General features: G+C 38.0%; 1 protein-coding gene across 1 annotated transcript; it reads left to right on the forward strand.

Annotated features, from left to right (window-relative positions):
- The first annotated feature begins 1,403 nt into the window (after window positions 1-1,403).
- On the forward strand, window positions 1,404-23,604 carry LOC101848619 (cleft lip and palate transmembrane protein 1-like protein). Its single transcript, XM_013089036.2, has 17 exons — window positions 1,404-1,772; window positions 3,776-3,870; window positions 4,367-4,550; window positions 6,232-6,380; window positions 7,043-7,118; window positions 7,493-7,610; window positions 9,681-9,775; window positions 10,307-10,391; window positions 10,876-10,979; window positions 11,334-11,399; window positions 12,126-12,176; window positions 13,139-13,221; window positions 17,189-17,223; window positions 17,755-17,810; window positions 18,439-18,483; window positions 18,909-19,024; window positions 19,378-23,604. The coding sequence occupies exons 1-17, from the start codon at window positions 1,620-1,622 to the stop codon at window positions 19,466-19,468; spliced, it is 1,602 nt and encodes a 533-aa protein (XP_012944490.1). The 5' UTR covers window positions 1,404-1,619; the 3' UTR covers window positions 19,469-23,604.

Here is a 23,604-nt window from a genome sequence, read left to right on the forward strand (position 1 = left end):
CCCCCCTAATGACTACAAAAGCGAAAATGAAAAAACAAAACAGCCCTGAAATTAAGCCTTAAACTTAAAAAACTGACCTTATTCATCATCCGATGGCACTAAAGTGGCGAAGAAGCTGACTTCTGGTAGTGGATGTAATGCGAGACGGGAGTGATTCTATAAAAATACCCATGTTTCTTCTAACGATTTTTATTTTCAAATTTGTCGAGCGTTGTGGGGTCTGCACATGGGAAGAGGATCAAAGTCGTGTTCCGCGCGCTGAGCAAGGGAGGCCTTGTCAAAAATTGCTGTGCCCTCCTTCGCCTTCCACAAACTCCATTGCATTCAGACCACCGCTGCTTTATTTTTCACGCGAGCATTCCTGTGCTGTTTCCTCATTTACTTTGAGTTTGAGCTACAGTAGTGTTTCAGTTTGTGCCTCTCTGCCAATGATGGATGATTCAGGGCGCCATGAACATAGCCTTCAAACAACATTCAAGGTGCCGTGAACGTAGTCACTGCAGAAAAAAAATCAAACCTACTTGCAGGGGAACATGCCCCTCTGAAATGCCCCCAATTTTTATAAGGTTAGGGGGGCGTGCCTACATGAAATGTGCGCAGATCTATCTGTGCTTCACTTTACTACATTCATCTCAAGTTCAAAGTAAAACTTGATCTTAAAATTTTCATTGCTTGAAATTGCAATGAGAGGGATAAATAAAAAATTGTAATTTTACCACGTAATGTTTTCTCATAGTGAACTGTTCTCTTAGTCCGCATGTTTTCTCAGGTGGCACCACCAGCAATTATGAGGACTTTTTTAAGTTGGTCAAAGAGAGAGGAGTGAACTGTCTCATAGTAAGGGATATTTGCTACTCTTACCTAACCCTATCCCATCAAGTTACTTTTGATACTTCACTATTCTTGGGGCAAAACTGAGAGATTGACAAAAATATTCTTCCCTCAGTTGATTAGTGTTTCATCTTGATGGGGATAAATATCAATCTTCTAATTTTGACTTTGACTGATATTATAATGGAATATTATTTTAATATAAGATTTAAAAAATTTTGGGGGTAAGTATTTCATGACTCTCGCAACTGCATAAAGTCATATGAACACGCATGACACATACATTTTCAGTTTCTTATTGATTTTACTACCACCAATGGATCTTTAAGGTTCGCACCTTGCTCACGGGACCTCCAAGATTTTTCGCCCTTATCCGAGAAGACTAGGTGTTAGATCTTTACCATAAGACCAGGCGTGTGGCTGAAAGACAGCAGTAAGAAGGAGCCATGGAGTCGCAGTAGAATGGTTGCAGAAAGAAAATATAAGATTGCTCAACGCATGAAATTTCAATGTTCCTTTCTTATTGAGGTCCAAGTTTTTATCATTCAGCATGATCTTCTCTGCTGGGTATCCTGTCAGGAGGCCTGCTGTTCTATGCGACTGGGAAAGGTCTGTTCTGGGTTGAGTGAAACATTCCACTCTGTACTTCAACTGATCCAATCAAATGAAATGACAAAAATTTCCCATGGCAGTTAAACGATCATTTTTTATTTTTTTTATTCACTTTCTACAGGTCTAGTTCCCCTTTTAAAGTGTGCCTTCAGACACAGAAACCTTTGTCTCTCGTCATGGGTTTTCCATGGACGAAGATAGCGCTGGGAGCATTTGCGGGCTACTTGGCCTACACTGTGTACATAATGTACGGGATCTTCAAGCCTCCTTCATGTACCAAGGGCAACCAATGCTTGAAATCCTTCTTGGAGTCGAATCCAAAATTAGGGGTAAGTATCATTCATTACTTTTTTTTCCCTAAGTGCAGAGTTTTGTATGTTTGTTGAGGCAGCGGATAAGACCTATAGTAGAGAGAAATCTGAGAGAAGCTCAGTTTGGATTCCGAAAAGGAAGAGGATGCACGGATGCTGTGTTCGCGCTATGACAGCTATGCGAGAAAACTATCAAACACAACAAAGAATCCAATATCACCTTTATAAACCAAGAGAAATCTTTTGACCGAGTAAACCATGCAAAACTCTGGAAGAAACTCGAAAAGTATGGCATCAGAGGACAGCTGTTAGATAATGTTAGAGTTCTACATACCAACAGCAGAAGCTCAGTAAGAACAAAGGAAGTAATACAGACTGGTTCAAAGTAAGATCTGGAGTACGACAGGGATGCATTCTATCTTCCCTCCTGAATATATGGAAACAATAACGCAAGATTGAAACCAAAGCCCAGAAAGCCTAAATGAACTTCTATTCGCAGACAACCAATGTTTTTTTCATCCAAACCAACAAAGCCTCCAAAATCACACTACCGAACTGAAAAACAGCTGCGAGAAATTTAACATTAAAATAAGCACATCAAAAATAGAAGTTATGAAAGTGAACCTAAACCATAGTCCCCTGAACGTCCATGTCAGTTATTAACTACTGAAACAGGTGAAGGAGTTTAAAATGTCTTGGCAGCACTTTTTCTGAAAACTTGTCCGTAGACAGAGAAATAGAAATGTGAACTCAAAAAGCCAACGCTGTCACGTACCAGCTCGCACCCCTCCTATCTCATCCAAATATCTCCTTGGACACAAAGAGACAGCTTATCACTTCAATATTCATACCAACATTATGCTACCAGTACCAGACCTGGACATTAAATAACACCCATGAAAACAAAATCACTGCATGCAAAACCTTTAACATCACAAGACGAGACAGGCAGAGAATATGAAGAAGTAAGAGCAGCTATTGGTACTGAGTCCTGCCTGCATTTCTTAGAAAGACAGAATAAAAATGGTTTGGCCATCTGTTACGTATGTCACCGGGGCAGCCAGCCTCGAGAGCCTACAACGCCAAGCACTCAGGCTATAAAGGAAGAGGAAGGCCATGCAAAAGGTGGATTGAGGGTGTCAAGCAAACCCTGAAAAAACTTAATATCACAACTGAAAGAGCTGTGGAGCTGGGCTGCCATAGAAAACTGCATCTCCCCTCGACTCTTAACGGCAGCAGAGGATGAAAAGGTAAAAGTAAAGTAAGTTGAGGCATTTCTTTAGTTTTTGGAAGCGGCCAAGATATAATACTGTACTTTGGAAATTATTTTTGGGTTTCTTTTTTGTTTTTCAGAAAGCTGAGAAGTGTTTTTAGGTTGTAGTATTGACTAGAAGTTTGTATGCCTTGACTTGCAGTTTGTGAGCCCTGACCTGAAAAATTCTACAAAAGGTTTTAAAATTTGTTTAGAGTACAGTGTACAAATAACTGTTACTGCCCAGTCGTTAAAATTTTACTCCTTCATATTGTAGTCTGTACTCAGTACGCAAAATGGAAAATGTAGCCTGTTCATATATTTCTCTTGAAGTTGAATACATTTATGTAATCTGACTTTATATTATATTACAATATGAAATATGAAGCCAGTTAAATTAAGCTCCAGAGAGCTATTATGTAACCATCTCATCAGTTATCGTACGCAAAGTAAGACTGCAGGCCAGAGAGAAAGTGGACTTTTAAAGGTATTTGGAACCACTGTGAGTCCGTTTTACTACTCCCATTGTCAGGTTTGTGTGTTGTCCCTGTCTCATCTGCAAGTGTATGAGAACTGGCAAAGAAGGTATCTTCACCCCTTTTTGCAATTTAACAGATAAGATTAAGTACATGACATATATCATCATATGTTCCTCTTGTGGAGCCGTGAATTCTAGAAAGACACACTGTCCTCCTGCTTGTCCGTAAAGAGCTTTGATGTATGAAGATATTTAACTTGGCGTTTGTCTCTTCTTTGTTTTTCTCCCCAGCTTTATGTGGCCACATCTTTGTATGCAAGTCCTCACAACTCCTTGACAGCTGTGTGGAAGTATGACAATCTGTCGCTCACAGAAGTAGTGGAGAAGTAAGTTGATCTCCGCTGAGTCACTTTTATGGGTTTTGAATTTTGTTCTGTAATTATTTTTTTTCCATTTGATTAATGTTAAATTATAAAGACCAGTGTACGACGTACATAATGCAAGCTGTAGGCATGTAACAAGATCTGGTTTGTGTATATGATAAAATTTTCTATTGTCCCAAGTGTTATGATCTTTCCAATGAATCCAGATATGTTGAACTTCTCAGATACTTTTTTTTACTGTTCTTGCAAATTTTTGTTTCATGGCAGGATTTGAAACATCAGAAGTGTATCTTTGACTGGAGAATGTACTTTGTGTTATCTTTTATTTTCAGTTTAGACACATTCTTAGCTATATATCAATAGCAAAAGGTACACGCTTTTGTTTTTTCAGCAGGATGGCTAAAAGAGGTAATTTAAGGAGCATCTGTGAAAACTAATTAAGATAGTTTGTATTACTTGTCATACTGCGGATAAATAAATTATCCCTTTTCTTTTTCAGAGAATTCAAAATCTCTATCCCGGCTAAAACTCGGAAAAACGGAACCTTGTATGTACACACCTTTGTGTATCCTCGAGGGGGGGACCCCTTGAAATCATACTACACTCATGATGCCTCCAAGATCACAACATATGCCTTACCTCAGGCCTCCGTGATAAGCCTACTGTCTGACACCTCAGCACAGGTGAGACAAAGCTTCTTCTGTGTACTGTGATGATCTGTAACACTTTCTAAAACGCATAAAATACTCCACCAAATGATACAAGCAAAATTTCAAGTCCAGTATGTACAAGAAGGAATAATGGAGTGTTTTTCGGGTGTTGTCTCCCCTCCTTCACCTTTTAAAGATAATACCTCATGAAAAAAATCTTCATCAACAAATGAGGGCATTCACAGTCCGTTCTTGTAAATGGAGCGAAGAGTCACAGCTTGAATTACAGGGTACCACAGTACTACAGGGCTCTGTGTTAGGACCACTGTTATACACCTTGTGCACAACACCACTTTATTCCATAAATAGAAGTCACGATAGTTCCTTTCATATGTGCGCAGATGGCACCCAGCTGTATATTCCTCAGAGCCAGACAACATGCTTTTAATATCTCTAAATATGACGAAATGCACGGACGAAGTCGAGACCTGGATGACATCTTAACAGGCTTAGGTTAAGCAACGATAAGACCGAAATAATTTTGTGTGACCCAAAGTCTTTAGTGACAAAATTTTATGGGACTGGTCATCTTGTTGGAAATAAGAAAGTGATTTTTACAGCAAAGGCCCAAAATTTAGGAGCTTCATTTGGCAGTAAATTGTCTATGGACCACAAAGTTCAAATTTTACATAAGACTGCATATTTAGAGAGCTGAGAAACTGCACGAATTATGACACCTTTTTTTAGTGAGACATCTCTTAAGTCACTGATGTCATCATTTGTGTTATCTCTTAAAGGCTAACGGAACTAATGAATAAACTGCAAAGACTTCAGAACCAAGCTCCTAGAGTTGTTCTCAAAGGATCTATAAGAGAACACACAACTCCATTGTTTTTACAGCTACGTATTGCACGAGAAGGAATGCCTCTGCGGCTAAACAGATTATTGTAGAAAATAGCTGAAGTTGGCTTGTAATGGTTTTGAATGTTTCTTTAGAGAAATTCCTGACATTTTGTGCCTTTTTTTATTTTAAGCTATCACCATGTACATTATGTTCTCTGTCCTACCCTTAATGTAAAATGCAGGGTTTAAGTGTTTTCTATTTGAAGTGTCTTTTTCTAAACAGTGTCAGCTATTGGGCACCCCGCGGGGAAGTGCCACTGATTGTAGTGTCTTTAAGCCATTCCCAAAGGGGGGGGGGGGATTACTCTTTCAAACACAGTAGAATTGTAAATTGGCTTATTCATCATGTCACACTCATAACTGTGCCTGATCTACAATTGGAAACTGCTGCTTTTTCTTTCCTAATCCTTACTATAGTCATTTTTCTCTACTTCTTTTGTATGTTTGTCACACTCTTGTGACTCGCTATTTCCGGGGTGCCTTGATAGTCGAAGCAGACCTTGTGCTGTTGAAGCTAGAGAGGGGAGCAGAGTAAGTCTGATTCCCTGTAAAGACTTCTCTGTTGACACCCACCCCTTAGCGCTCATATGACCTTATGCAGTTGCGAACGCCGTAAAACCCAATACTAAAAAAAAAAAAAAGCTATTAGGCTGACAGGTAGACCTGTGGTCCTCTCTGTCCACTTCTATTCAGTACTATTATTATTGCCTAAGTTTGTTCATTGTGATGTCTCACAGTGATAGTTACACTTTGCAGAAAAAAAAAACCCAGTTCCAACTCTCATATGTCACTTTCTATGCTGTTTTCTCAGAACCAAACAGTTTCAGGCAAAGGTAAGCCAAAGAGTGGCTCCGATGTCCCTCACGCCCACTGGCGGCAGCGTCTGACAGTGTCTGTCATGGACGAGGACATTGCCCTGGACAGGCATAAGCTGCCAGGAGAGATCTACCACCTTCTTAGGTTGGCACGTCTTGCTTGCTTGCTTGCTTGTGTGCTTGATTGCTTGCTTTCTTCCTTCCTTCTTTCCTTCTTTCCTTCTTTCCTTCCTTCCTTCCGTCCATCTGGCCGTCCGTTCGTCCCTCCCCTTCCTCCCTCCCTTCCTTACTTGTTGGAGAATAGGTATCATTGCAGGCAGAACAATGCCATAGTTGATTCTCCCTCCTCTCCCGGATCCATGAGAAAGGTTGGCTTGGTGATAGTGCCAGTTATCAGCTGGTTGGATATTCTTCTGTGGCACGTCTAGAGACAAGGAGCATTATGAGATATCATTACAGTCGTGTGTGTGTGGGGGGGGGGGGTATTAGTAAAGAACTTGTTTATATTGCAAGCTTTGCTCAATAAAGCTTAACATATTTTGCCAATTGTTTTATGGGAAATATGGAAGAGTAACCCCTTGGAAGGTAGATTTGTAACTTTTTAATAAGTTTTTCTTACTCGTTTCTTATGCTTTTGATTGGAATTAACTCCTGACGTCTTTCTTAGTATGACTGGCATCCTCCAAAAGCTGTTTTAAGATGCAGCATCTCCTTTTATAGAAGAAATAACTAAATCATTGATGGTTGCAGTGTGTTTTCTGCAAGGACTCTAAAACATGTTTTATCACCATTGGCCTCTACTTTCAGGATGAGTAAAGATGGAAAATACTATCTTCCCATTGTGTTCATTGATGAGCTAGGGTACAGAATCAAAGACCTGTTGGTAAGGATGAATAGAATCTGTCAAACTGTTACATGTTTTCATTTTACAGCTTTGCTCTTCTCTTCTTGGCTGAAATTGAAATTTTATGTGAGGGAGAAAATAAAATGTTTCATGTACAAACTTTAGTAAACAGTTTTCTGTGTGCTGTTTATTTGACCTTTAGTCAAAAGAGTTTGTTTGTTTTTTTTGGGGGGGGTTATTGTTATTGGGGGGGGGAGGGGGGGCAATGTGGCGCCCTAAACTTTTCAACATTAAGAATTCAGAAGATCAATTATTAGTTTGATTTTGAATCAAGAGTTGGATTTGATGCTAATATTTTTTTTTTTAACGACTATGTACTCATGTTCTAACGGGACTGTATTCTTGATCCTCAGCCCATCAACGAAAGCTCCTCCGAGATGCCTCTCACCATCACCTATGCCCCAATTTCTCTTGGCAAGATGCGAATGTGGATCAGTATTAAGCAGTCATTCAAAATGCTTCTTGACCTTGGTCAGTGGCTTTGTGCAAGGATTGTTTTAACGGGTCAAAAATGTGTTTGTTGAATTGTTTAGATCTAAGGTAACATGATAGAAGGTAAAGAGACAGGCGGGGGCTCTCGTGGCCCAGAGGTTAAGGTGTTGGCCTCTCATTCAAAGGTCCCGGGTTCGAATCCGGGTAGCAACAGAAAAATTTTTCTTCTCTCAAAATTGTCTCCTTTCACCTCCTTTCCTGCTCTCTAGCAATGTTCTGTTGTCTGCTTTCATTTCCACTTTCTGCCCCCACCCCCTCACCTCCTTTGCTCCCTCCTCCGGGCTCCTGACTCTTTCTGCAGCCTTTATACTGCTACTCCTTGGTTCCTCCTTACTGCTGTCTTTCTGCCACACCCCTGGTCTTCTGGTAGGAAAGATCTACACCTAGCCTTCTCGGACAATGGCGAAAAATCTCGGAGGGCCCGTGAGCAAGTTGCGCACGTTAAAGATCCCTTGGTGGTCTAAAATCGATAAGAGTAGGCTTCGGCCGCCACCTCGGCAAAATTCAAAATTTCCTACCAACTGCAAATATTAGGTGTGTCCCGTGCGCTCATATGACCTTATGCAGTTGCAAGCGCTGTAAAACACTTTACAAAAACAAACAAAGAGACGCGCTCTTTGTCAAAAATGTTAAGATTGTGTAAGGATATGTTTAAATTTTGTCACTTTGACTAAAGCGAATTTGAATAACAGTTTATGTGAACCTTTTTTATATCTGTTAATAAATGTTTTGAATCAGGTTGTCGGGGGGGGGGGGGGGAGTTGGGTTAGGGGGTGGGGGTGTTATTGGGGATGTCAATTCTCCTCTCCTATGACTTGTATGGCGATATCGGCCATTCTTGTATTTTTACGGTACTAGACTTGTGACAGTTATGGTTTACAGTAATGTGACCTTGGGTTTTAAGATTCTTGTCTGGTTTTATTAATTTTCAGCAGTGACATATTTGTTTTCCTTGTGCCTTGTATTATGCATATTTTCTTGAGAATGAGTTACAGCTGCAATCACTGAAACAATAGGAAGGGTGACAATATGCTGTGTGCTGTGGCCAGTTAAATGGTACAAGCATGTCTTCCAAATGTTACCTTTTCATTATGCATTATAGTTTACATCTAGTACCTCCTCTAGTTTTGAATTCTAAATTGCCTTTTAAAAACATTTTTAGCACAACCAATTTCTTACTTTATGCCAAGAATTTATTTCTTATTGTGGCTGATAACAAGTTCTAAGATTTTCTCTTTTCCTAATGCATAATGATTTCATGGCTGTGATGAAGAGCCTTGTTATATTTGTTTCTTGTAGTTCAGAGGAGTCTTCTTAGACTTATTGCCATTTCACATTTAATAAAACCTCTCTTTAGCTGAACCATGATTGCAACCCTCATAACTTTCATGCCATGACACAGTGGAGTCAGGCCATCATCAATTTTTAGACATATGGAGTTATTGGTATCATCTTAAAGCTTGTTCATTCGTCTTGCTTTTGATGAAAAAAAATACCAGTCTCATATAGACATTGAGATATTTGTGGTGCAAGGAGGTGGGGGTTGTCTGGTCTCAAAGGTAAAAATTGGTGACAAAATGGCTGCCTAATTTAGTGACTTCAGAATCTTGAGTGTCATTGGAAACTGCAGATTTACATTTTTTATGCCTTCCGTAAACATTTTCCAGTACAAATCAACAGAGAAATTTGTTTTGAAATGACTAAAAAAGATGTTGAGGAAAACAAAATCAATACAAGTTGCCTTATAGCCAGAAAGAGGCTGGTTTCTTTCGATCTCATTATTTTGACAAGCGTCTGATTTCACCACAATGCCTCACTTATATTTATATTTTACATGCATAATGGTTGTTATTTTTTTTTTTATGGACGCCAAGTGAGATTCCTGAATGTGTATTTAAAGCATACCTCACAGTCAAGCAAGCTTTTTATTTTAATGTGTTCCTAGTGCGCTCATATGACCTTATGCAGTTGGGAGCGCCGTAAAACTCTTACTAAAACTAAAAACTAATGTGTTCCTTTTGTTAACTGCAAATATTCTACCCTTCACAGGATTCACAGAGAAAGATACAGATGAGATCAAAGGGATTTTTGCTGACACAAACTTTTACTTTTTGATGCTGACTTTCACTGTGGCAGCTTTTCACGTATGTAATTTGAAATAAAAGTATTACTTTCTGATGGTGGCAGTGTTTCACATGACGACTATTGGGCCTTAAATTTGTTCCTCAAGAGTTTAAATCAGTAAGAAAAATGTGGAAAGTTGGGGATGTTTTTTCTTTTAACATTGAACACTTTCAATCAGTAAGCATGTAGAAGAAGAAAAACAACTAGCCAACAGCCTCTTCTGCTATAGTTCATGAAATTAGGTGTTGGTCACTGTTGTGAAAATATGTTAATGTCCAAAGTGACTATGATAATGGAACCGGTAAAAGTAAATTTCAATCCCTGATTCTGAAATAGTTAAAAGTGTTTTTTGCCTTCGCAACCTCAAATGTGGCCCCCATAGGGAGTGGAGACACCTCAGATGTGTGTACATTGTCAAGTTGGTCTGAATGGGGGGGAGTAAAGTTTCCTTTTACTGTGGAACTATCTAGTATCTAGCACTGTCACCTTACTTCTCATTTGTGAGAATGGTTGGGTAATATTTTCTCCTTTTTGTCCTGTTCACTCTGCAGCTACTGTTTGATTTCCTGGCCTTCAAGAATGACATCCTCTACTGGAAGTCGAAAAAGACCATGATTGGTTTGTCTGTGAGAGTGGGTGAGTTATGGCATTTGTTTGTATACAGTCTTCTACAACTTTTCTGTGTTACCAATGTTTTCTTCTCCAAGCTGAACGGCTTCATTGACATGCCAATGTGCAGTAAACTTCTACTCGTCATTTAATCTAATATAGGATTGGGATTGCTTTGAGATCAGCAATATAGTTTCTCATCTTGTACATTTTAGCTCATGTTTGGTGATGTTTCCCACCTACCAAACTTCAAATGAGTCATTTCAAGGATTGACAGGATGGAGATATAAGATGGGGAAATATTTGAAGAAGGAAGAGAAAAACTTGGCTTATTGAGCTTTCCAGCTTAGGACCTTGAATTGTCTCAACAACCGATTTCTTAGCTTTGGATGTATTCATTTAAAAATATTTTTTTTAAACAGATAATTCCTGTGTTTTCATCTTGAAAAAAACTAAGTGATTTCTCATAGTTATCAGGGCTCTTACTTTTCTCATCTTTTTTTTTTCTCAGTGGTCTGGCGCTGCCTGTCAACGGGCATCATTTTCCTGTATCTTCTGGACGAGAACACAAGTCTTCTGGTCCTGGTGCCTTGTGGAGTTGGAATGATCATTGAGGTGAAACACAATCTCTTCGTTGTCTGTGAAAGATTAGATGGAATGCATGGAAAAAAATTTTTTTTTGAGATTTCTGGAATTATTGACCGTATTTAACTCTTTTCTGCTAATTCTGCTAATATTGAAGTCTCTCATTTTTAAAAACGCTGGATCTATAACAACTACAACTCATTTTAAAAACGAAACTGTGTAACACCCTGACTACACTGTAGATGTACCTCATACATCTTGGTAATCCGCTGCCAGGTGCACTGTAAATGTATCTTGTTCAGCGGCTAAAACTGATCCTTACAACGTTAACAGTTATTGTCCTGGCCTTTTTGTGCTTATATTTTCATGTGTTTTCTTCAACAGATCTGGAAGGTGACCAAAGCTCTGAAGGTTACAGTTCACTGGAGTGGAATTATTCCCAAATTTAAGGTGGCTGTTTGTTTGTTGCAGTGATTGTTTTCTTGTCACACTCTTCACTTTCTCCTAACTTCTCTTTTTTTTTTCTCTCTGGTACTTGTTTCAATATGTTATCAGTGAGTGGTTGGTGAGTGCTTTGGAATAGTCAGCTTTGCTCCTTTTCTTTCTTTTCAACTTTACTACTACCTTGTCATACAAGTTTGTTCACCATAAACTATTACACCCCCAAATCACCACATTATGAACTCTTGAAAGGGTAGTTTTCTTTATCTCAATAAAAACCTGGTTTCCTGTTGGGGACCGATTGTGTCTGATGCAATACTTGGCAAGTAGAGCAAGAAACAAAGTGTAAAGAGAGCTCCTGACGATTGATGGGTTTCTTCCTCTTAGAGTTTTTCTTCCTCTTAGAGTACTTTAAAATGTACTATGCAAATATGTGATTCTAACGTTTTAAATAATTATTTCTCCAGTTGCAACACAATTCACTCAATGTACAATTACATGGATTTTCTGTTTTCTTATAAGAAAATAATAACAACCTACAGCAAGAAAACATTAGCAAAACTTTCGTTGTCAGAATATAGATTGATGAATTTGTAAAATTGCCTTTTTTTTCTCAGCAGTTTTCCTTTTAGAACCTTGAAAGTATACACCTTTTGTTTAACATGTTTAAATTTCCCTTTTCATTATGTTCAGTTTGGTAACAGTTTTGTTTAAATCTTAATTTTCTCTGTGTAGTTTGGTGACAGCTCTGAGAAGGAGAAAGAGACTGAACAGTTTGACTCTCAGGTAAGTGAAAGCACAGCGTGATCTACTTGACCTCCTGCGAATGACAAACAAATGTTTTTCAGACCAATGTCACGATTTGGATCATTTAGGTGGCAGGCTTAATGGACCCTACTTGTCTCAGCCTACCCTCGCAGTATGTGGCACCAGCAGAGAAATGGAGATGCATCGTTTAATATCTCCCTTTCGGGAAAGTCAGACCCTTACCTTTTTCTGGATCGATAACAACATCTGGCGAGATGAAGTGTCTAACCATTGCAACACAAACATAGGTGCTTTGTTGGTATAAAGCTGAATCTTGTATGACCAGGCCCATGCAATAGTCTTGTTTGGAGAATACTCCTTGGTGGAAGAAATAGTCACCCCATCACTGGAGGGGACAAATGAAAAGTGGCCTCATGTTTAAGTTATTGTTTCGTGCATGAAGTATAGATCATGAGAAAAACTTTTCCAAAAATTTTCCATCAGTATTACAATTATTGTATGAATTCCTGTATATTATGTCAATCTCAGGATACTTCAGTAGATTTTATATATATATAGATTTAACAAATTGACATTTCATAGACCATGCAGCAAAACATTTTCATGTTACCTCCCTGCTGGTTCCATGAATAAATAAACATTCATTAAGTAGTACCCCCCCCACCCCCACCCCCGAGGTGTGATTGAAGTAGTGAACTGAAACAACTAGGCTGGCCAAGGGGTTAGTTGTGATTTAATGCAAGCCTTGTCCAAAGCTACATGACTATACTATAAGCACTTTGACTGAATTACATGGTCACAGCTTTCAGAGCCAAATTTAGATATTGTAGTGGCGTTTAAAAAATAATAAAACGTGATCTGCTGAGGGTCACAAGGGAAGCAGAATGAGGAAAGCGAATATGTTATGAAACCTGTATATGGTGTATGTTGGGAGTCAAGACTATTATCTGAGGATATGTTGTATGTTTATTATGCCCCAGGCTATGAAGTATCTGTCGTACGTGCTCTACCCTCTGTGTCTGGGCGGGGCCGTCTACTCTCTGCTCTACGTGCAGCACAAGAGGTGAGTCCTTCGGTTGTCATAGCAGGCTTTTTAACTCTTTAACCCCGGAATTATTTTCCACATTTTGGCGTAATTATTTCCAGATCACAAGAAACACGTAATGGGGTACACACTCAAAATATTCATAAAACATCTAAAACTGTGTCAAAGTGAAAGAGGAAGTTGGTTATACATTTTTCTCACTTTGAAAAAGATTCCCGATATGCTTTGGAAAGTAATCCTTCATATTTATGCAGGCTTGTCAACTGTCCTGAATTTTCACGGAAATATCCCAGATTTGGCAATTGGGGAATTTAAGAGCCTTATTACATATGCTACACTAAAACCAGTCCCACTTGATGCAATTTTTTTAGTTGACATATATTCTGATGCTTAAGGTAGGGTGTCCTTGACAGGGTTTTGAAAAAGTTGGCAAGCTTATTAGTGGATCAAATGTTACCAAATTTCACACTTATAACAAGCATAGTCATGAGTCTTAAAATCTGCATTCAAATTGGAGAAGAAAAAAAATTTCTATGGATATGGCGGCCATATTGGATTTTTGTGACATTTCTTATATAATTAATACCGCACTTGTTTTTCCTGGAAATGAATTGTTTTTTGCATGCATCTTGGCAAACAATTGATCTCCAAATCTGAGTGATGAATTTTTCTTAAACATACTACACGGCGTCACTTTTCGCCCGATTCTGTTACTTTTAGTTCGCGTGACTCAGCAGCCCGCCGGAGCTCCCCGGCTCGGGGTCACGGGGTTAATGAGCCCTGAGGCGACTTTGCCGGTGTCGGTCGGGAAGTTCGCATTTTTGACTATGTTTAAAACGATATAACTTCTTCCCCATCCCACACAGCAAACCATTACGCGGATGTACTAAAAGCTCAATGTCTTGAGATTTATTCTGCGTTAGAATGGTTAGTTTCTGTGCCTTAGTTTTTGTTCTAGACAAGTGTTTGTAGAGTACCCAATTTGTCCTATTTTAGTTACAAAGTTATGAATAAATGATTGTTATTTTTAAAAAGGCACGACAGATCTCTCCAAATTCTGTGTTAAACTGACTACGAATATCATGTCTTTTACCATGAGAAATCTTAAATCTGCGGTAGTAGTAATAGTCAAGTTATAAGAGAAGAAAGATGCACATCTGCATATTTTAACTAAAGACGATCAGCGTTAGCTCTTATTTGACTATTAAACAAGAGAAAGTTACTCTGCGTTTGTTCATGAATCATGCTGTGTCTGTGGCAGCCTGCATACAACTAAAAAGATATAATATAAGCGATTTAAAAAACCACAAAACCGTGTAAATACATGGGTAGGGATAAACTTCTAGTATGGAATAAAAATAATGACAGCTAAAACATTCATTCTTAGTTTTTGTGTAGGACACAATTATGAATGTAAAGAAATCAGTCACATTGTCAGTTATTGCAAATGGTCATAGAAACGTAAAAAAAGCTGGAAAAGTCTGGTGCTGATTCAGTGTCCCTGGAAAGCTAGAAATTATTCTTATAACCCAATTACGAGAAGTCATCCTTATTATTCAGTCAACTTACAAAACCTAGACTTAGCGTTTTAAGAAAAGTAAGCAATTTCTGGAGTGTAACAGATACTGTTCGTGTATTAGATCTACGTTGAAGATATATTCTAGCACTAAAATCGATTTGTACTTTTCCTTGAGAAACTTCATGATAACTTTTATAAACTTTCGAGAAAATATGCGAATATTCATGATTATATTAGACACATAAAGTTGTATTTGGAGGAATTACTTCGTAGCGAATTGTGTGCCGATGGATAAAATTGCAAACTTACAGCCTTCTATAATAAGCGCAGATACCATCTTTTCTGAGTATCTGCGCTAATGTTATGTCGTTCATATTCCAAAAGTTCGACAGATTTTGACGATGCGTTTTTTTTATATTGATTTTTTTTCATTCACGCTAGTCCCAAAAAAATTACAATTTAGCATTGCCGACTCCAGCGCGTCTAACGAAATAACCAGACAAGTTACAACGTCCATTCTTTTTTGAGTCTCAAGAGCAGAAATGCGTGCTTTGGGTGCACTAAATGAGAATTACCATAAATACAAGGATACACCTTAAATTGTACGTTGAAAAGTACCAAAAATTAAGTCGGCCCAGACAGAGCGGCGACAGGGAGCTGACCCCCGTGACCCCGACGTGTTAAGGCGCCCGGCGGGGAACCCCCCGCGGCAACTAAAATTCCACTGCCGGTGCGCCGTGACTAGGAACTTTTTAATGAATTTTTTCCGGAGGTAGTATTCACATTTGAAAAAAATCCGTGAAAATCCATGCTCCAAACACCACCAACAAAAAACTATTGTGAAGTTTTAATATTACATCTTTTCTTCATTCTGTGAAAATTTCTTGAAGATTGGATGAAAAATGGTGGTATGTAGAAAAACCACATTTCGAGAAGAAAATGGGCGATAAAGAAAAATAAAAGATTGCTTTATGAGGAAATGGTGGTGACAAACATGCCCTGTATGGGAAGAAATAAGACTTTAAGGGGTTCTTTTTCGATGAAATAATTGTAAGAGAGGCTGAAGAAGCTAAAAATGTCTACAACTTAAAATCCATAGGTTTGAGCCGAACGGGACTTTCGGGGTGCTCCCCCTAAAGAATTGTTGCACCTTGAAAAAAAATGTTTATTTGTTTACAAGCTTGATACCAAGGTTTCTTTAATGACTGTTCCATTTGATAAATTGTTTTTGCATTTTTGATAGTATTCCATATTTTGAAATGATTTGCTTTAATTTAAAGATGTAGCTGCAGGTAGGTTACAGTGAGGTCTTTGAACAATTTGTTTTATTGGTCCATCGCGTGGCAAGTATATTTTAAAAGGAAGAAACCCCAGCCATGAGATCTCTGACATAAGTTGATCCAAATGTCTTGGTTCCCTCCCTTTATGAATGTTATATCATCTTGGATCAAAGGAGAAACATCAGCTATGAACATTCAATTTCTTTGGTGCTTGTTTAGATCTTTGTCTATCTTTACAATGTGAGCAAGAGGTGAACACAGTACCTGTGGACCACGAGAGCCCCCAGTTGATTCTCTTGGTTTACGTCATTATAATATAACACGTAGCAAAAAACGTCAGATGGTATATTTTTTATTCAATCTTTCCTCTTGCTTGTTCCATGCTCAAAGTGAACATTGTTGTGTAGTTGGGCTTCTCTTTTAACTCAGATGAACTCAGACTCAGCATTTGTAAATCCAACAGGGGCATCCATGCCTTGCTGCCTTTCTCTTTTTTTTTTGCTGTCTGTTCTTTCATTTCATGGAGGTTGGAAGACGCCACTTGTACGTCCTACATCTGACTGTCTGTGTCCTTTTACTTTTATTCCAGCATAAAATGGCTGCTATCTTGTTGATGCATTTCTATTTTGCTCTACAAGAAGTAAAACAGAAAAGTTTCCATCTGTTGTCTCACTTCTGCCTGGCTCTTTATTACCTTTGATGAGTCAAAATTGTCTGTGGAACTTACATAAAGTCAGAGTGAGTTATACATGTGGAAATTAAACATTTCTGGACTTGTAAATGAAAGTGTTTGGAACATATTTTTAACCTTGACGCTGCATGTAACTCTTAGGGACTGAAACACCAAATGGTGATTTACTAGAAACTGGCTAACCAAGAAAGTTATTTTAATGTCATGTGACCCTTTGATCAGAGAGGCTGAAAGACTATTGGTCTAGATGGTCTCTTTGTCTTAGGCTTTTACACTTACTTGAAGTATATATTATGTTGGACCTAAATTTTTCTTGTGGGAAGTAGAATGGTGTCATGAGTAGATCCTACTATTTATTTACCAACTATTATTTTTGTCTGTAGGCCTATGTCTTGTCTTTTTCCAACACGAAATGATAATTTTTTGTCAGTGTAGTCTTCATTACTGAAATCTAAAAAATATTCTACATTTTGCTCCTTTTTTATCTTTAACCAGCTGGTACTCATGGTGCATCAACAGTCTAGTCAATGGTGAGTGAGTCGCTTCCAACAAACTAGATTTGTGCTGATCCTAGTGCTTTTTTTCCTCATTCTTGGATCTGTGAGGATGTCTGAACATGCTTACTTCTGTGTTTGTACATAATGTGTGTGCTTTAGTACATACTAACACGTGTATGGGTGTCATTTAAATGTATATGTATGTTTATGTGTGTGTGTATGTGCATGGTTTGGTGTAAGCAGGGGTGAGTTTTTGTGCTCTTTGAAGAGGGGGTTTATGTAGTTGGAGGTCTTCCTTACAAGGTTATATTTTTGGTCCATATTGATACAAGGGTATATTGATGCGTTATGTTTTTATCTGATATAAGTTTTCTGAAGCTTTTGTTCAGTCACTTTCTCTGCAGAAAATGTCTAATATGATATAAAAGAACAAAATCTTTGGCGTGATGGGTTGAACACAAAGGTGGTCTCTTTTTGAAGATAAATGTCCTGAATTGAATGTAGTCTGCTAAGACAACTCTTTTCTGGATGATGCTGATGAATTTTCCTTTGTGTGCCCTGCAGGAGTCTATGCCTTCGGCTTTCTGTTCATGCTGCCACAACTGTTTGTCAACTATAAGGTGAGGGAGAGATAAGGTCTGAATTATATTTAGTCAGCATGCTGGTTCACAGTAATCTACCACTCATCAAGAACAATGCATGCAATAGATGCTCTCTTCACCAATTACTGAGGTTATTTTCCTTAATAGTCAAAATGATAGTCTGTAAGAAAACCCACAATTGGCTCTTTGACTGTAAAACTGGGAGCTTGTGTCATGCGACTGCAATATGTGGTGTTAGCCTTTCTGAATGCTTATTATTGAAATAGAATGTGCCATCTGTTATACAGGAGAAAGTATTTTCACTAGAAGAGTTCCTGTGGTGATTTTGAAAGTTTGAGAGTGGCTGGCAACAACCTACTAGTGATTCAAACCTCAACCTTGATCAAATTGAATTGTTAAACTTGCACTTTGTGGAAAACTAAATGACTTTGTTACCCTTTCAGAAGAACTGAATTTGCCTTGATTTATATACTCATATCTTTGAAGTTTTGCTTTTTTAAAAAAATGCAACTAGCTTTCTTAGTGTGTCTTCAGCTCATCTCATTTAATTTAGGTGACAATTCTTGGGTTTGTTTAAATAGCATGTGAGGGACATGTAGCATTCCCAAAGTACAACTTGTCTACTGTTGTCCATTTTTATTTTCAGCTCAAGTCTGTCGCTCATTTGCCTTGGAGAGCGTTCATGTACAAGGTGAGCTACTAGATGCAATATAAGCCTCTAATATTAGCTTACTGAAGGTCCAGCTAAACATTTCTCAGGTTACTTTAGGAGCATATGACGTTATGTAATGTTGTCGGAGTAAAGGTACTGGTAGATAAGTTTTTGTTATGCCTCAGTCGCTCTTTCCATTTTCATAATTGCTAGAGATATGCATTGGATTATTTTTTTTATCGCTGCTTGTCGTATTTGGCTGTGTTTAAGCCAACTTGAATCACATCTAATTATAATTGTGAAAATTTAATGTATTTAGTAATAACAGTATCGGTATGAGGAGGGGGGAAAATTAGATATTTGAATACTAAGAAATGATTCATGAATTCTAAAAATCGTCAGTTATATTTGTTCTGTTTTTATTCTACCTTTAACAATGTTTAATTTTTCTTTGTGTACTCAAGGCTTTCAATACGTTCATCGACGATGTGTTTGCCTTCATTATCACAATGCCCGCTGCTCACCGCTTGGCCTGCTTCCGAGACGACATTGTGTTTGTCATCTACTTGTATCAGAGATGGTGAGTTACCCTGTCTATCGTTTTGGGTCTAATAAATGTTGCTATTGTGGGAAAAGAGAAAGGTGATTTTTCAGTAGGTGTTTCAAATTTAAAAGGCCTTTATTGTTTCTATTAATGAGCAAATCCAGTTGCATCTTTTAGGTAAGATTGTTTGGGAAGAGGCGCTTCGCAAAATGTTTTATTTCTTATGAAAACAATCTTTTTAAGCTGTCCATATGGAATGCAAATGTAATTGTCTATGAATATTCTGATTTTGTCTCATGGCTTACTTAAACTCGAACAGCAATGAATTGTAGCCTACTTGTGAATATAACATTGACCAGATGCCATTTTATGCCGATTTATCTCTGCAGGCTCTACCCAGTAGACAAGAAGCGAGCGAATGAGTTTGGTGTGTCATATGAGGATGAGGACACAAAGGCGGAGAGCAAGAAAACCAAGTGATCTTCCCTGATCTCCATGTGTGCGTGTCTCAGGGTACCAGCTATTGCTGTACGGCTTGCATGTTATCGTGTGATATATCGCAGGTTCTTTATTGCCCCGTGTTCTGTATTCCTGTGGGTGGTGTTACAAGTCATCTGTATGTGGGAAAACTTTTTACTGGTTTAATTTATTTCTTTTCTTGTAATGCTGTATGGTGCGTGTGTCGGTTTGCCAGGTTGCCAAGGGAATTGGAATGAATGCACAGAATGTCGGTAAACAGCGCAGCCCTTTTTACAGGGAAATGATGTACAGTGGAATTCAGATTCAACAACTTCAGATTTAATGAAAATTTGGATTCAATGAAAGGAGATGAATTCCCATTGTTTTTCATCATTTATTAAAATAAATTAAAAATAACTCAGATTCAATAAACACATAAATGAGCAAGCTCAGATTCAATGAAGTCGCTTGCAGGGTGAACATTCCCCACTGATGTGACCTCGCTCATTTTTCTAGCGTAACGAACCTTATCTATTCCAGAAAATCATCCATGGCACCTGTATAGTGAACTATTATTCGCATAGCTTGTTGTTTATATCTTTGCGACTAATGAATGGCCTTTTTTCATACCAATAAATGTGTTGTCTGAAATCATATGTTGTATATATATGCTAGGCTCTACACAGCAACACAACTTGTTCGGCAAACAATGTGTCATAGATGACTCAGCCGTGCATTTGAAGGAATCGGCCCCATTGCATAGTGTATGCTTGATCAGTGTATTTTCCTGGAATTTTCCAGCATTTCTTCTGTACGGAAATGAAAATTCCTCTCATTTGATACCAAACTGCTTTTGATTGAGAGAGTCGAGAAGGGTTAAAAAAAGCAAGAATTTCAGAATACCATGTGTTACTTCCCTTTTTACATTACTTCCTCAGAGCCAGTAATCTACGCAAAACCCTCATGTTTGATATAACGAATACTCGGATTCAATTATATTGAATGACTTCGTTATATATCCGAGTTTCATTGTATGAACATCTATTAGTGAATTATAATGTATGGATGTCTGTAGTGAAAATCGTCATGTATGAACATTTTTATTAAGATGGCATATTCTTTCATATCCTATTTTTGTATGATCTTTTTTTTCTTTATCTTTTCCCTGCCGTCGGACCTAAGTGATAAAACTTCAAAATGTTTCCCTCCATGTGTTCTCATCTCAGAAAGGTGAAATGTTATATTTCAAGTCTGTTCACATAGATATCTAGTTTGGTGTGGTAGTTTCTTCACCTTTTGTTCAGTTTCTTATGTTCTCATTTTTCAACTTTACGGTTTTTAAATACGTTCAACTTGCAGCGGTCTTTTAAATAGTAAACAAGAATCAAGAGTATTTGAATCTGATGTTTGGTCTGATCTGTAAAGCTCATTCCTATCGATGTGCTGATGAAATGAGTTTCTCACACTTTGATCCTGTCACTATCAAACTTGGCAATTATACAGAAGTTCAATGCTCGAATCGAGCTGCTTCAGGATTTTTTGTTCTTTATTTATAGGGAAAGTTCCGCTTGAGCCACTGTCTTTGTAGAGGATGTGATGAATCAGAAATGGCTTGCTCTGTGATCCAGTAGGACACTGACCTTCAAAAGGGAGAAAGACAGGGTGTGAGGAGTCTTATAGGCGTTAAGAGTGGATGAACTGAATTGTGTGTATAATGTGAAGAAAAATGTGCAGCTTGTATGGCCACACACTGGCACAGATATTTTCTTTCACTCACTCTGTTGCTGCAGACTGAGAAATTCATTGTACTATACAGTTGCATCTCATAGTTAAGCTTTTTGAACATGTAACTACCAAAAAAGTTATCTTCTCAGAGTATGTGATCTTTTTTGCTGCTTATGCCTGTATCAGAGCAAGAGGTTTATTGTAAAGTGCAGAAGTTTGTGTGTAAATGCTTGTTTGTGTGTTATGCTGTGTATTTGGAGAGCTTACACTGGAGAATGAGATTGACAAAATACCACTCACTGGGTTAGGGCAGTGAACTTTATAGGGCACTCTTCACACAGGATGGAATCCTTAACCAATGAATAGGAAAATTGTTTTTTGTTTTTTTATAAAGATGTATAAATGATTGCTATTGTTTTGTTGCCATATATGCATGTATGACGGTGTTTGTGTTTTTAGATCAATGCCACTGAGGTGTGACCAAGTATGTGTGTCTATCAGGGAGACTGGTACTGATATTGCTTACACGTAAGCATTCAGAAATATTTTCAAGTCTGCAAATGTGTGTACCATATACATGTATATGTCGGGCGCGATCTGTCGATTTGCGCGATCCATCGATCGTGCAGCGCATTTGGTTGATTGAGGAAATGCGCGACAATCCGTCGATTGTTGTGCATTCTGTTGATCAGCGAATCGCGCAGTGCTTTTTGTTGATCCGTGAAATATATACTTACTGCGCATTTTGTCGATTTTTATTTTTTTACTGACAGCGGTTGATAAATATTGGTTAATAAAAAATTGTCATTTTTACAATAAAACGTCCTGGGTGATGTAATGTAACCAATATAATAATAATAACGATAAGACAACAGATAGCTTAACAATAGCCACAATATCAGCTGCAATAATTACATAATAAAACATATAGCACACAGAGTTATTACCAGCCTAAACTCAAAAGGGGGTATGGTGATATATAAGTCATAAAGCTACATAAAGAAAATTGAAAAGAAATGTCTTACCTTGCCTTTTTCATTTGGGACCTCCAGAACGTCGACCAAACCAATGCTAGGCATGTTCATCAAGGAAAATCGCTTCTTCTTTTTTTTTTACCCAATGTCTAAAATGGGCATCGGTGGGTTTTTTCCTGGCTGCTTCGAATGTTTGACAATCAATCATGTCAAACTTCTCTTTTGTCAGTAACGCAGACCCAGGATTTTTAGACGATAACTGCACTTCTTTCTTCATTATCGCCGTGAACCGCTTCGTATTGAATAAGTGTTCGGAGTGATACTCACCGACCTATAACCCTGATTTCAACTTCCGTTATTGCGATGTAGTTAGTTATTGTAACCCTAACTTCCAGTTACTTCCTTTCAGTTTCGGTTTGACTTTTGGAGAGTGAAACTAAATTACACTCTGGACGACTACAAAACATAACAAAACTCAGGGGTAAGATCTATAGAATGCATAATTAAACGGATCGACTAAAAACGCTGCGAGATCCGCTTATCAACAAAATGCGCAACAATCGATAGATTGTCACGCGTTTCCTCGATCAACCAAATGCGCTGCGCGATCGACGGATCACGCAAATCGACAGATCGCGCCCAACATATATATTATTTGGTGTGTGACTTTTCAACAAAACCTTTTTTCTAAAGGATACAAGAACTCCAATGTGCATTTTTAATATTTTGAACATGAAACTGTTGTACATGGAAGAGTGAAAACCTCAATGGTAAAACTTGACAGATAGCTGTCGGTGGTACTGTGTAAGTGTTTATACAATGATACAGTTGATTTCGCTTGTGTTGAGCTCACTTGAGTTTGTCTTCAGTTAAGTTGATGTTTTTTGTGGGTCCCAGCACCTCTTCTTCATCATAATACCTAACCATTTAGTTGGACTTTAGAGATGAGTTTATCTTTTTTTTTTCACTCCCCCAATGACATCAACTCATCCGTAGTCATCTGTAAAAGACATTAAGACTTTGGAGGTGAAAATTGTTTTTATGTGTTCATTAATGTCTACTTACAAACTCGTTTATGTTCTGTTTTAACCTTTTTTAACCAACCATAATTGCTGACTTATTCACTCACTTCTTTAGCTGAACTTGACAATTAATTATTGAAGAAATTTTATAAGTTTGCCTGTTTCGCTATGCATGTACCAATTTACATTTTTTAAATCGTTTTTTCTCGTCTTATCTGATGCTGGTTTCTTTTGATGTTAACCAGAAAATATGTAGCTCTAGTGCTATTTTTTCTGTTTTATTTCATTTTTCTATATTCTGCTTTACCCATAGTTTTTATTTGTTGTTCTGAGTGGTCTTGATTGTGCCTGTGTAATTTGAAGTATATCTTGAGTGTTAAGTGTGCTGAAGGTATCATTTGAAGACAAGAGTAAAGTGCTCCTACCTGCTCATGAA

This window comes from Aplysia californica, unplaced genomic scaffold, assembly GCF_000002075.1.
Source record: "Aplysia californica isolate F4 #8 unplaced genomic scaffold, AplCal3.0 scaffold00862, whole genome shotgun sequence".
Classification (NCBI taxonomy): Eukaryota; Metazoa; Mollusca; class Gastropoda; order Aplysiida; family Aplysiidae; genus Aplysia; species Aplysia californica.